Genomic DNA, 12,497 nt, shown 5'->3' on the forward strand with positions numbered 1-12,497 from the left:
CTAAATGATTGGTCAATTAGCTATGCATTTTGTTGTTGTTATCCCTCGGCATTTGATGACACTATTTAAAAGCAGGCTACTTAGTTAACAATCATTCTAAGTTTCTAACATCGTTTTCTTGCATTGATAACGATCGTTGTTTATTTTTTTTAATTTTCTAAAACCAATTAGTGTTATCTAAATACTATAGATGGAGCGAATTCTGCTAAACCTACGTTTGAGCCACTATAGTCTACTATTAGATTAAGTTTTCTTTAAACATGGAAAAACATGTTGCAAGGATGATAGTTTTGGTTATTGTAAATCATCTGTCGACTTATAATACAACAAACACAAGATTAACATGGAAAACATGTTCCGAAGATTGATAGTTTGGTCATTGTAAATCAGCTGACTATATATAAAACAAAACAAAATATTTGTTTCTACAAGTACATGATATTGTGTCTCGCTACCATTTTAAGAGAGGTTACATGAACTTCGTGTATACATTGTGAATTTGTGATGTTTTGATTTCTGAGAAGCTAGATAGGATCCATATTAAAAAGCCAGTTTCTCATCAAGATTAAATGGCATATGGGAGTGTGCATGATAACTCCAGTAATTTTTGCGAGGAGACTTCAGCCATTATTCATTAGTACACATGATTTATATGCTATAGATTTTCCGAGTGGCTATTGTACATTAAGTGGGTTTTTTGTTAGTTATATTCAAGTGATCAAATCGATATATTCATCATCCTTACACAAATATTTAAAATATCAACAGAAATAGTTGTTGTACAAAACTAGTAGAGTCAAGAGTGGTCATATCAATAGTCTTAGTAAAAAACGAACCACTAAAGAAATGATATAAATTCAAAACTGTGATTACATATTCTTTATCTCCATTTCTGTTTGACAACATCTCTAATTGGTAATGTAGCAAATCAAAATATAAAATCTAAACTTACTGAACATATGACCATTAGAAATTCGCATGGTGATTTTGCTTTGCATAAACTCGACTTAGATCCAAACAAATTTAGCTGTTCATGGACTCACCGTGTGCAGTCTAAAAGAAAGTTCCCAATCTGATTATCACAATTACATGGATTAAGTCACAAGCAAAGCAGTGTCACGAACATCGATCCACATATATTGCTGAGATTCTTCAGGAGAAGTTAATGCATCTTCTCTAGCCATTTGTCTTGTTTCCTCTTTTGGAGCAAATTATAGTAAAATATGATAAAACAAAAACTGAAAGCTGCCACCTTATTTCTCTGCCACTTAAATTCGTTCAACGTCCTTGCTTTTTTTTTTTTTTTTCCTTTTGCCACTAAATTAGTACCGCTTAAACGAGTGATAAACATGTGACTTGTCGAATGGCATCATATTTTCTTTTTTTAGAGGCATACATCAGATAATCACATGACAATTTTGGAATTTTCCAAGTTCATGATAATATTATGAGTAACAAAAAAATGTTGTCGATGCTTTACCAAAGAAAGAGGTGAAAAGAAAAAGAGAAAAAGAGCGGGGTCATTGCGTCACGACACCAAAACGTTGAAATATCCGAATATAAAGGATTGGTACAAAGACTACAAGAGTAACAACTAAAAGTAGTAAGGGTACTATTGGTAATATAATATTGATTGATTTATGGGAGGATAGATATGATAAAAAAAAAAAAAAAAAAAACGCGAGATTTTCGTGAAGATTAGATGCCATGGGACTGTCTATATATGATTATCCTAATACTTTTTCCCTTCAAACAATAGTAACATTTATTTTGAGAAAATTAGTCTCCTACTCTCATTAAACTAATTCCAAAATTAGTATAGTTAACCTAATGCCAAAACTACTACTGGTATCTGGTCTTCTTCTCTAGTGGACTAGTCGTACATTCCTTTTGTGTTCGAGAAATGAAAAAAGCTCCTAAACTCTTTCTCGTTGGACTGTTGTGTGTGGAAGGAGAGTGGAAGGGCATTTTGTGCTGGTGGCGATATTGTGTCTCGCTACCATTTTAAGGGAGGTTACATGAACTTCGTGTATACATTGTGATGTTTTGATTTCTGAGAAGCTAGATAGGATCCAGTTGCTCATCAAGATTAAATGGCATATGGGAGTGTGCATGATAACTCCAGTTATTTTTGCGAGGTATGCGAGTTTTCTATACGTAAACAGTTGACATTGAAAACAGAGTAATGAGCCATTTGATGAGTTATGTTTTAATGGTGACAAGGGAGTACGAGCTTGATTGATAGACAAGGACGAAGCACCAACGATATTGTTAATCTTTTCAATAACTCACTACTGTAGTCTGTATGATAAGTACATCATTATAATGTAATTAAGGTTTAACGATACAGATTGATATTAATCTACATATAAATTTCAATCATATCGCGCGTGCACATATAGCAAGTGATGAAGACATGACCACTGTAGCTCAACTTCATCATCAGTGCTGATTTTCATAATTTCATTGATCGTCGATCCTACTAGCATCATAATCCGTGGAACCTGACATGCATTTTACGCTTTCAAGTCTTTCTGCCTTTAGGATCAATATTTTTGTATCTTCGGACAAATATTGTTGCTACAAAAATCTAAGAGTCCGATGTTGTGTTTATACAATCTTTTAAATTAGATGGTAAAAAGTAAATAATAAAGATAATAAAATATGATATAAGAAAACTAAAAGTTGCCACCTTCTTTCTCTGCCACTAAAATTCGTTCCACGTCCTTTCTACTTTCTAATTTCCTTTTGCCACTAAGCTAGTACCGCTTAAGCAACTGATAAACATGTGACTTGTCCAATGGCATCATTATACTTCTTCTTCTCCTTCTCCTTTATTTGGAAAGCATACATCACATGATTTTGTTTTGGTTGTATTGCTACATATGCTTCTTTTTTTCAAAAGTTCATGATATTATTATTATTATTATTATTATGAGTTAAAAAGATCGTCATTCAACTAGCTGGGGATCTTCGCTACATGGAGGGAAGGTCACCTGGTTCGATGCTCGAGGAAGACAATAGATATTCGAAGGAAGCTAAAAGCCCAGGCTCTATGTTTTTAGATGTAATCATATTCCTTTCATATTATTTTCTTTAGAATCTCATATGTAATTTAACATTTTTTCAAAAAATAAAATAAAAAGATCGTCATTGCTTCACAGTCTACACTAACAGACGAATATGTTAAATATTTTAAATGGGGGTTGATTTGATAAAAATGGAATTACAAACAGACAAGATGAGGTCACGAGAGTAACACAAAAAAAATGTAAAGCTATTTATGGTAGGCGACTTGGTAAACAAAAGGCCCATATTAAAGGATCTGGTGAACTAATTTTAGATTCGGATCGGCCCATCAGCCACAAGAGCAGGGACACGTCATCCGAGAAGACGATCCAGAACCTCTATTTCGTCGAGAGGGTTTTGCCCTGTGGGATCGGAGCCGATAAACGAGGCCACGACACATAATGATCCGCCATTTTTAATTTTGCCAAATAAGAGTAGAGTTAAGCTTTTAGAAATAAGAAGAGGAAAAGGAAGAAGACGAAGAGGAAGAAGGAGAAGAAGAATGCATAACGCGAAAGGATTTTTGGCGAGAATCGTTCGAGATAAGCTATGGAGATTCGGTTATCGGAGAAGCTTCTGCTCGGTTAAGGTCACCACGGAGGATCTTGATAACCAGGTTCGTGTCGTCATCATTATTCGCTGCATCGTTCCTTTATCTGTTTGCGGGAACTTAAAAAGTGATGATTGGCTCAATTTTCGATTAGGTTCTCGTTGAAGGAAGCGGTTGTTGCCGCACTGCGATTCTCAATCGACCACCTGCTCTTAACGCGCTCAGCACTCACATGGTCTTCTCTACTTTTTGCGCCTGTTTGTATATGCTTATATATATATATATACTTGTATCTTTACTAGCATTGTTAGTATATTTGAGGCTGGATTTTCATTTCCGTAATAGATTTGTATATTTTAGTCTGTCTCTCTCAAATTTGAATTTGGTGATATTCCCGGTTTTGTATGGTACATTGACTATTGGTTCTGATAGATGTGATTTCGTGGCTAGAGAAGTTTATTTGACATTGATTTGTCTTTTTTTGTCCAATAGGGAGTTAGGTTGCAGAAGCTTTACAAGAATTGGGAAGAAGATCCAAATATCGGGCTCGTGATGATGAAGGTGATTTGTGCAAGACATTTTTGCTTCTCCATCTTCTTTATTTCTATCGACGTTACTTGTGTTTGATAGGTGAAAAAGCTCCTAAACTCTTTCTCATTGAACTGTTGTCTGTTGAAGGGGAGTGGAAGGGCATTTTGTGCTGGTGGCGATATTGTGTCTCTCTACCATTTAAGAAAGAGAGGTACAGGAAATTCCAGTACGCATTCTGATGTTTTGATTTCTAGGAAACTAGTAGGATTGAAAAAGGGAGTTTTTTTTTTCTATTCATGAAGATTAGATGGCATGGGAGGGAGTATGAATAATCTACTTCTTGCCAGTTTTTGTGCTCCACTAAGTCTTGGTATACGTATTGGGGTTGGGAAATTATTATGCTAGGCACAATAGTCTTGCCTGTACGGTATCTTGTTTACTCTCCCTATTCACAGATTTGTTTCACTTATTTATCCATAACTCAATGTAGGTAGCCCGGATGCTATTAGGGAGTTTTTCTGGACTTTGTATAATTTTATATACGTGTTAGGCACATATCTAAAGCCACATGTAAGTGTTCTTTACCTTTTGATCCTTGACTCTGCAACGAGTAGGCAATAATAATGTCACCAAAACACACAAATGACACCATGGTTTTCTCTGTATGCAGGTGGCAATTCTTAACGGTGTAACCATGGGAGGCGGAGCTGGAGTTTCGATACCTGGGACATTTCGCGTAGCTACTGATAGAACTGTATGTACTTTTCCTCTATATGCTATTCTCCACTTTTCACCATCTATTTCCTCCTTCCAATTAGTCGTCTTAGCTGGATTCTTGTTTGTTCCCTTGTCGAGCTTCATGGAACAAGCAATAACTAGCTCTTGTATATTGTAGATTTTTGCTACCCCTGAAACAGTCATTGGTTTTCATCCTGATGCTGGCGCTTCTTTTAATCTTTCCCACTTACCTGGTCGCTTAGGTATGCTTTTGATATGTTTTGAACTGCTTTATTTCTCTCTAGGATTGTCATTTCACAGTCTTATCAATTGCCGAACAAATTATTCTAGATAATTACCATAGAAATTACTGATCCAACAGTGATGTTAAATAAGAAATGCTGCTGATAACTACCAACTTACCCCAACTTGCTTTTCTTTCTCTTTAAAATTTTCGTATTTCATAGTATGCATTATGTCACGGACTGATTCCGGCCTTGAAAATTAGCTCCTCTAGGACGGATGATTAAATAGAGTATATGCAGGGGAGTATCTGGGTCTGACTGGGTTGAAGCTCAGTGGCGCCGAAATGTTGGCATGTGGCCTTGCGACACATTATATTAGTAGCGAGGTAATATAGATGACATCAATCAGCTTTTTTTTTCTGTTTTTTCATCAAACTTATCTTACATGCTAGGTAGTGATGATTTGTTCTCCAACAACAGGAGGTTCCTGTATTGGAAGAACAGCTCAAGAAGCTGCTCACTGATGATCCTTCTGTTGTTGAAACATGCTTAGAAAAATGTGCAGAAGTTGCCCATCCAGAAAAGACTGGTGTTATTCGCAGGTTTGTTATCCTTTATCCTGGAGATAGAAAGCCCTGCTTTGTCTTCTCATATTAGCTTCTAAGTTTTGTTTTGTTCCCGAATTTTCTTAGGATCGATTTACTTGAAAAATGCTTCTGTCATGACACAGTGGAAGAAATTATTGATTCTTTGGTAAGTCTCTGTACAAATGTTTCGGCTAGTGTGACCAACTCGAGTCACTAGAAGTAATGGTGTTTCGGTTAACGGTTTTCGCCAGGAAACCGAGGCTGGGAGAACAAAAGACATATGGTGCACTACGACTCTACGTAGGCTTAAAGAAACCTCGCCGTTGTCCTTGAAGGTCGCATTGAGATCTGTAAGTTCACAATTGACTTTGTTAGTAAACATCTTTAAAGATCTCATTTTTCCTTTTCTCGACTTATATATAGTTTATTTAACCGAATCCAATAGATCCGAGAAGGAAGATTTCAAACACTTGATCAATGCTTGATTCGAGAGTATAGAATGTCGCTACAAGGAACAATCGGAAGTTTTTCAGGCAATTTTTGTGAGGTATGTGAGTTTTCGGCAGATCAAATTTGGACATTCGAAACAGAGTAAGTAATGAGTGATTTGATAAGTAACTTCTTAATGGTGAAAGGGAGTACGAGCTCGACTAATAGACAGGGACGAGGCACCAAAGGTATTGTACTATTGTTAATCTCTTCATTAACCCATTACTGTAGCACGTCATTATAAAGAGATTAATAATATAATTAAGGTTTAAGCGATAGAGATTGGTGTTGTGCAGTGGGATCCACCAAGCTTGGAGAAAGTTTCAGAGGACATGGTTGATACTTACTTCTCTCCCTTGACTCCTTCTGAACCTGATCTTGACCTTCCCATCAAACTCAGAGAAAGCATTTAGTCTCCATATTCCACTCTTAAAATAGAGTTCATTTAGACTCCATAATTCATTCTAAAAATAGAGAAGAGATTTACTTTCAATGGTTTACTTACATATTACACTCGAAAAAGAAATCTTAAATTTTTGTCTCTAGTTATGTAGTTTTAATTTTATTGATTGTTCTGTAATTGCATTTAATACATGTCATTGTTGCATTTTCAAAATTAAGATATATAACTAATTATTATTAATATAGTTTTAATTATAATATTGTACGAGCGCGCAGATTTAGAATTCTAGTTTATAGTGAAATGAAAATTCCAGTCACAATTTAATAAAAGGGAAACAGTAATTGAGACCGTTGGATCTGAGAAAAAGCACAACGATACAGATTTTGCGCCAGAGTGACGGCGGAACGAACGTGGGTAAAATACATGATCTATGGCTTTAAGATTTTTTCAAAAAAAAAAAAAAAGATTGATTGATATATATACGTTTTTACATATTGCCTTTTTGCTCCTGATTATCCTAAATTTTTAACAAGCATTTGACTTTTCAGAAAAATAGGTTCACCTTAAATCCGTATCCAGAGTCTCAAGGGAAGAAGATAGGTTTAAACGAGTGATTGGGACACATTAAACCTGGAATCTATTTTTGCTTTGGTTTGGTCTTTCCTATTTCCTTACAAAGGACAAAATAAATTTGTGCTCAGTGCTCACTACCAAAAATAAACAAAACACTAGACCTTTTTCACTGCTTTTGTTTTTCGCTTCTTCTTAGGTTTCACAGCATCTTTGAGTGTCAGCTCTCCATCCTTCCCTAAATCTTCGGTTAGATCCTCCATTGAACTCTCACCATCTTTCTGCGTATTTTCAGAGCCGTCCATCTTTTTCTTGATCGGTGACTTCGTCACGGGAGAAGCCCCTGGACAAGAACAAAACACGTTTCAGTTCCTCATCTCTCTCTCTAGGAGAGACAAAATTAGAAGGAAGAAGCTAACCAAATAAAAAAGGAACTTATTTTACCTTTTGAAGCAAGAGAAGCTTTCAGCGAATCAACATCCATAGCTTCCGTGTAAGGATCCCTGGAAATTTGTTCCATAACAAAAGAATCAGATGTCCGGTAGATGAAATACAGAACATGAGCGATTGAGATGATTACCAACTCGATGGACCGCCTTTGAAATTGGCAGGAGAGGCAGCAGCTTCTTGTTTCTTCCTGCCTTTTAGTTCGACTGAAGACAGGTTTAACCTTTCGACGTCTTCCCGAGATCTCTCTGCAGCTTTTTCCTGATCTGCGGTGGACTTCTTGTGTCCCTCCTTCACAACTACCATTGGTCCAGAAACTTCAGATTTAGCCATAGTAGGATGTCGCTTCACCTTCTGTAAGTTCTTCTCACGGTTATATGCTTCAACCTGTACCATGAAAACAAAACCACAACAAAATGTGAGTGTTTTTGTTTTTAGCCAAAAGAAAAAATGCTTTGGATTTCGCAACCTTTACCTCTTCTCTAATTATCTTAGTTGTTGCAGCAGCTCTTGAAGAAGCAAGACGCAGGCAATGTAGGATTACACTCTGGTTCACGCCTTCTTCTCCCGGTTTTTGGATTGCGCATATATCGCCATTGGCATTGACTGTCACAGTCATTCTCCCACACATAACCGCTTCTTCAACATAAGTTGGGTCCATCACCTGCATCACAACACAAAACCCGTTTCTTATCTCAGAAAAAAAAAGAAAGGGGGAAAAAATAGCTAAACTAGATTCTCAATAGAAAACACAAATCTTTTACCACGATGTTGCCTTTATTGAAAAATCCAAACGTGAAGGCTATTGGAATATGATGTATTATCAACGGAAGTGGCTCCCTTTCCTGCAAGACAAAGCAAAGATAGAACACACAGTTGAAGTTGAGAGCTTCCTTCTCTCCTTAACTGCTTTTAACAAGTTCCTCCAAACCGAAAAAAATGTGACTAACCTCCGGTGAATGTATGATCACGTCTTGACTGTTCTCCCCTCCTACAGTGCAGTCAGGTCTCCTAAACGTCATGAGCGCTGCTAACGCAGCAATATTTGCAGCATCAACCAAGTTCCTTTACAAGAACGAGTGATTAAAAACACACATAACACACCATCTTAAAAAAACCAAAACTTTCAATGAACATCAAGGAGAGGAGAAGTACTGTAGCCAATAAAACCTACCCTCCATTGTCCAAAATGTGAAGATCAATGCGAACGGACCAGACCATCTTTCCAGCTAGAACGCAGAGTGACTCTGTATCTACCGCACGGCTTTCTCTACAACCATTACAATGACCCATTTACCATTAATCCAACGAGAACAACTAGTATAATAGAGATAATCCAAAGGAGAGGGAATTTACCTTAGACCGCGGTCTATAATACGGCCCAGCTCCACAGCAGATTCGCCAGGACGACCTGGCTCAAACGATGGATCAGCCATTGGAGAAAATTCAGTGAAGATAGAGAGGGAGCCTTCGTTAGGCCTGTCTTTGTACGGTTGAACCAACTGAGCAGTCACAAAACCCATCACATGAGTCTGACCAAGTTGAACTTCTGAGCTACCATATTCTCTGTTGATTCACACACAAGATTACAAGCTCATCCAAAGTTCTCACAAAACCCCACACACAAAAAATAAAAATTGAAGCTCTACTGAGCTCAAAACAGCAAAGCTTAGAAATCTCCAAAGTGACAGAAACGGTATCCATAAGCAGAAGAGTAAAGTAAATGGAATGTGAAGAAGTAAAGAGCACTTACTTTCCAAATTTAATTGTGAGCTTGCGGTAATCATAAAGCCCACGACCATCAACTCTGAGCTCAGATTGCAACGCCGTTTCCACGAATTTGCTTTCGTTCACGGTCAACCTCCACATATTAGCCAATCTCCCCTCCATTATTTGCTATTGACTACTAACACGAATTCAGAAAAAAACAAAAACCAAAAAAATTAAAGTTTTGCGCAAATACAATATATCGAGCCTGCAAACTAAACACTCCATTGAATAAACATCTCCTCCTCTTAGGGCTAGAATCAACACGGCGAACTAAAACCATATCTAACCTATTGGAGAAAATGGATGAGAAAAGACTTCAACTTTCTTCTTTCTTTTTTTCCCTTCTCGCAGAATTCTTACCTCCGGCGGTGCTGGCACGAGGTTTTGGGGGTGAAACGACGTCTGAGAAATTTGATTTGCCCAGAATACAATTTAGGGTTCTTCAATTTCCAGGCCCGGCCCATTAGAGATTATTGTCTGGCCCTTTTGTGGTATCTGACATATGTCGTTTCCAGTAGTGGTAAAAGAAACCACAAATATTTTGGAGGAATAGTATAAAAGATAGAGGAAGGAGAGTTTTCAAGTCTTGATCTCTAATTCTAGGATCACCAGAAATTCAAAAGCAAAGAAGTTATCAAATTGTAACAATGAAGGGGTCATGGAGATGTGTCAAAGTGACTGAGATATGGCTGTATGACTGTATCATTGTCATCTTAATTACTTTACAGTTTGTTTACTCATACTTCGTTACGAAGGAGACGAATGTTGGTACTCGAACTCAGAACCAAAATTACAATACATCTGATCTTAGACATGTTTATGTTTGCTTCACGAACACACAAACCACATGGACTAGAGCAGGAGACAACTTATAAATATAGAAATGTTCAAATTATGTTCTAATTGGCTCTATTGGCTTATTAATCATTTCATTACTCAGACCAAAAACAAAAATTATTATAATGGAATTAATTGAGGTACCATTGTTTTCAATTGGTTTTAATTTGTGAGTTCGTTATTTTCACAGGCAATTTTAGTTTTCCCCCACATGCTTTCCTAGATTTCTCTTTTTCTTTTCCTGTTCTTTTGATTTAAATGCGAGGAAATAGTTAATTAAGTGAACAGTATGAATCTTTCATTATTTTCTTCTTCTGCTGTGGCTTTCACTTTTCTTCTTTCCGCTTGCTTGTTTTCTTTTTCTTTTTTTTTTTTTCTTTTTTTTGCCCACTGTATTCCAAAGATAAAGATCGCATGTTCTCTTTAACAACAAATAATATATCGCATGTAATATATATCTTTATTTTTAATCTGTTTTTATGATGATTCTTGGACTAGTTTCTGTGCATAACGCAAGATGCCAAAAGACGAAATTAGCTCCTTGTAGTTTGTAAAATTGTCATCTGTAAGTTTTCATTTATTGTTTTGCCCAAAGTCAAGTCATTCGTGTGGAAACGGTTATAGCTATTGTAAATTAATATATACAAAATAATCAAATTTTTCCCCCCCCCCCCCCCCAAATGGTAAAAGTACAAACATAATTACTTCTGTAAATATACATTCAATTCAAATCCTAACATCATGAGAGAGTAGAACAAGTATACACCAATTACACGACATGTTTAATATGCATGTAGAAATAATGTTATCGATAGTGATCTCACTACCACTTCCACTATCTTTATATGTTTCTTGATCAGTGCCCGCAACAAACTCATAAGTCTACCAAAAGAATATGCATGTATGCCTATAAAATTCTCTTGAGCAAAATAAAATAAAATATATATGCCTATAAAGTTGCTTTGTATGTGTTTAAGAATATAACTTGTTCTTAATAATGATTTTTGTGTGTTCCGGAGTCAAATTCAGGCTTCGAATCAAATTCGAATGAAGTTTGGTTTATCTATATTTCAAATCTCTGATTTCTCTAGGTTTCGTTTTAGGTTTTTACATTATATGGTACCTGGATTAAATATTCTAAAGGAGATATAGATTAACAAATGATTTTTAAAGGTAAGGATTTGATTTTGTAATTTGTTAGAATTTCACGATTCTATTCAAATATGCATTGTTATTATTATTACCACTTGTTGAATATCCGCACGTAATTTTTTTCAATTTTTTTCAAAATTTTTTAATATTTTTATAAAAATTAATATAATCATCACTTGTTACTTACTTACTTGTTAATATTTTATTTTTTATGTTATTTACTTACTTATTAATATTTTATTCTAAATTTTTTAAAAATATTAATTTAAAATACATATTGAATATTATTTAATAATTTAAAATTATATTAAAATTAATAAATATCACTCAATATTTTTAATTAGTTATAACATAAAGTTTAGTTCAACATTTACAAAAATATTAATTAATAGTCAATTAAATAAAAAATTAAAATTAATATAATCATCATTTCATTTGTTATTTGTTAGTATTTTATTATAAATAATCTTAACAAAATTAATTTAAAATACATCATGAATATTATTAAGTAATCTACAGTTATATAAAAATTAAATACATATCTATCAATATTTTTAATTAGTTATAACATAAATTTTTGTTTAACATTAATATAAATGTTAGTTAAGAGTCAATTAATAAAACAAACTTTCTATATTCTTTTAAGTGTTTTAAAATTTAATATTAAATTTTAAGTGACAAGTATCCACTTCTCCAATGCTGATGTGTCAAACATATGGAGAAAGTTGAACAACTTTTATATATAAAATTAGTATCGGATCCAATGAATGTGTTTGGGAATCCATAAACAGTCCTGCTATGCCTCATAACAGTGGAGAAAGTAAGATGTTGGGCAAAAGCATTCCCATTGTTATAGCATATATCCTTTCACCTTTTACGCAATTTAAAGAAATGGAGGAATGAAAAAAAAAAGTGAAAGGTTATACATTAGCTTATTATAACTTTAGAAAGAAAAGAATGCAAAGATGAACATGTGAGTCATGTTATATTCCCACCCTAAATAAAGCGATAATTTTTTAAAAAAAGCTTGTCTCTCCTTCACTTTCAATTTCGCAATCATCGTCTCATCAATTATGCACAAACTAAATATGACATATACATATATAGTATACCTGCGCTAAGCTCACTAT

At 35.0% G+C, this 12,497-nt stretch overlaps 2 protein-coding genes across 3 annotated transcripts; one reads left to right on the plus strand and one right to left on the minus strand.

Moving 5' to 3' along the window:
- The first annotated feature begins 3,505 nt into the window (after positions 1-3,505).
- On the plus strand, positions 3,506-6,721 carry LOC18020049 (3-hydroxyisobutyryl-CoA hydrolase-like protein 1, mitochondrial). The gene is made up of 14 exons (XM_006402512.2): positions 3,506-3,685; positions 3,774-3,854; positions 4,112-4,180; positions 4,298-4,361; positions 4,641-4,720; positions 4,821-4,904; positions 5,046-5,130; positions 5,413-5,498; positions 5,593-5,714; positions 5,805-5,865; positions 5,951-6,049; positions 6,145-6,246; positions 6,335-6,376; positions 6,485-6,721. Exons 1-14 carry the CDS (start codon positions 3,572-3,574, stop codon positions 6,599-6,601), a joined length of 1,206 nt encoding a protein of 401 aa, XP_006402575.1. The 5' UTR covers positions 3,506-3,571; the 3' UTR covers positions 6,602-6,721.
- A 411-nt stretch (positions 6,722-7,132) lies between these two features.
- LOC18020050 (exosome complex component RRP45A) lies at positions 7,133-9,769 on the minus strand. 2 transcript variants are annotated; one of them, XM_006402513.2, is made up of 10 exons: positions 9,666-9,769; positions 9,362-9,511; positions 8,965-9,174; positions 8,783-8,878; positions 8,559-8,673; positions 8,373-8,453; positions 8,084-8,272; positions 7,742-7,995; positions 7,606-7,664; positions 7,133-7,504 (listed from the first exon to the last, which is right to left on the minus strand). In XM_006402513.2, the coding sequence occupies exons 2-10, from the start codon at positions 9,496-9,498 to the stop codon at positions 7,320-7,322; spliced, it is 1,326 nt and encodes a 441-aa protein (XP_006402576.1). In that variant the 5' UTR covers positions 9,499-9,511; positions 9,666-9,769; the 3' UTR covers positions 7,133-7,319. The 2 variants fall into 2 exon arrangements, with proteins under 2 accessions (XP_006402576.1, XP_024012848.1); XM_024157080.1 differs by having other exon boundaries at positions 9,362-9,514; positions 9,666-9,760.
- Between the last annotated feature and the right edge of the window lie 2,728 nt (positions 9,770-12,497).

This window comes from Eutrema salsugineum, unplaced genomic scaffold (genome assembly GCF_000478725.1).
Source record: "Eutrema salsugineum unplaced genomic scaffold, Eutsalg1_0 scaffold_19, whole genome shotgun sequence".
Classification (NCBI taxonomy): domain Eukaryota; kingdom Viridiplantae; phylum Streptophyta; class Magnoliopsida; order Brassicales; family Brassicaceae; genus Eutrema; species Eutrema salsugineum.

Excerpts from the sequence above, each read along its gene's own strand:
- LOC18020049 (XM_006402512.2), top strand. The coding sequence starts at position 3,572 with ATGCATAACGCGAAAGGATTTTTGGCGAGAATCGTTCGAGATAAGCTA. Across the intron at positions 4,181-4,297 it reads TCGGGCTCGTGATGATGAAG|GGGAGTGGAAGGGCATTTTG; the intron begins GTGATTTGTGCA and ends TGTCTGTTGAAG. Across the intron at positions 4,362-4,640 it reads CTACCATTTAAGAAAGAGAG|GTAGCCCGGATGCTATTAGG; the intron begins GTACAGGAAATT and ends AACTCAATGTAG.
- LOC18020050 (XM_006402513.2), bottom strand. The coding sequence starts at position 9,498 with ATGGAGGGGAGATTGGCTAATATGTGGAGGTTGACCGTGAACGAAAGC. Across the intron at positions 7,996-8,083 it reads CTAAGATAATTAGAGAAGAG|GTTGAAGCATATAACCGTGA; the intron begins GTAAAGGTTGCG and ends TTCATGGTACAG. Across the intron at positions 7,505-7,605 it reads AGCTTCTCTTGCTTCAAAAG|GGGCTTCTCCCGTGACGAAG; the intron begins GTAAAATAAGTT and ends GTTCTTGTCCAG.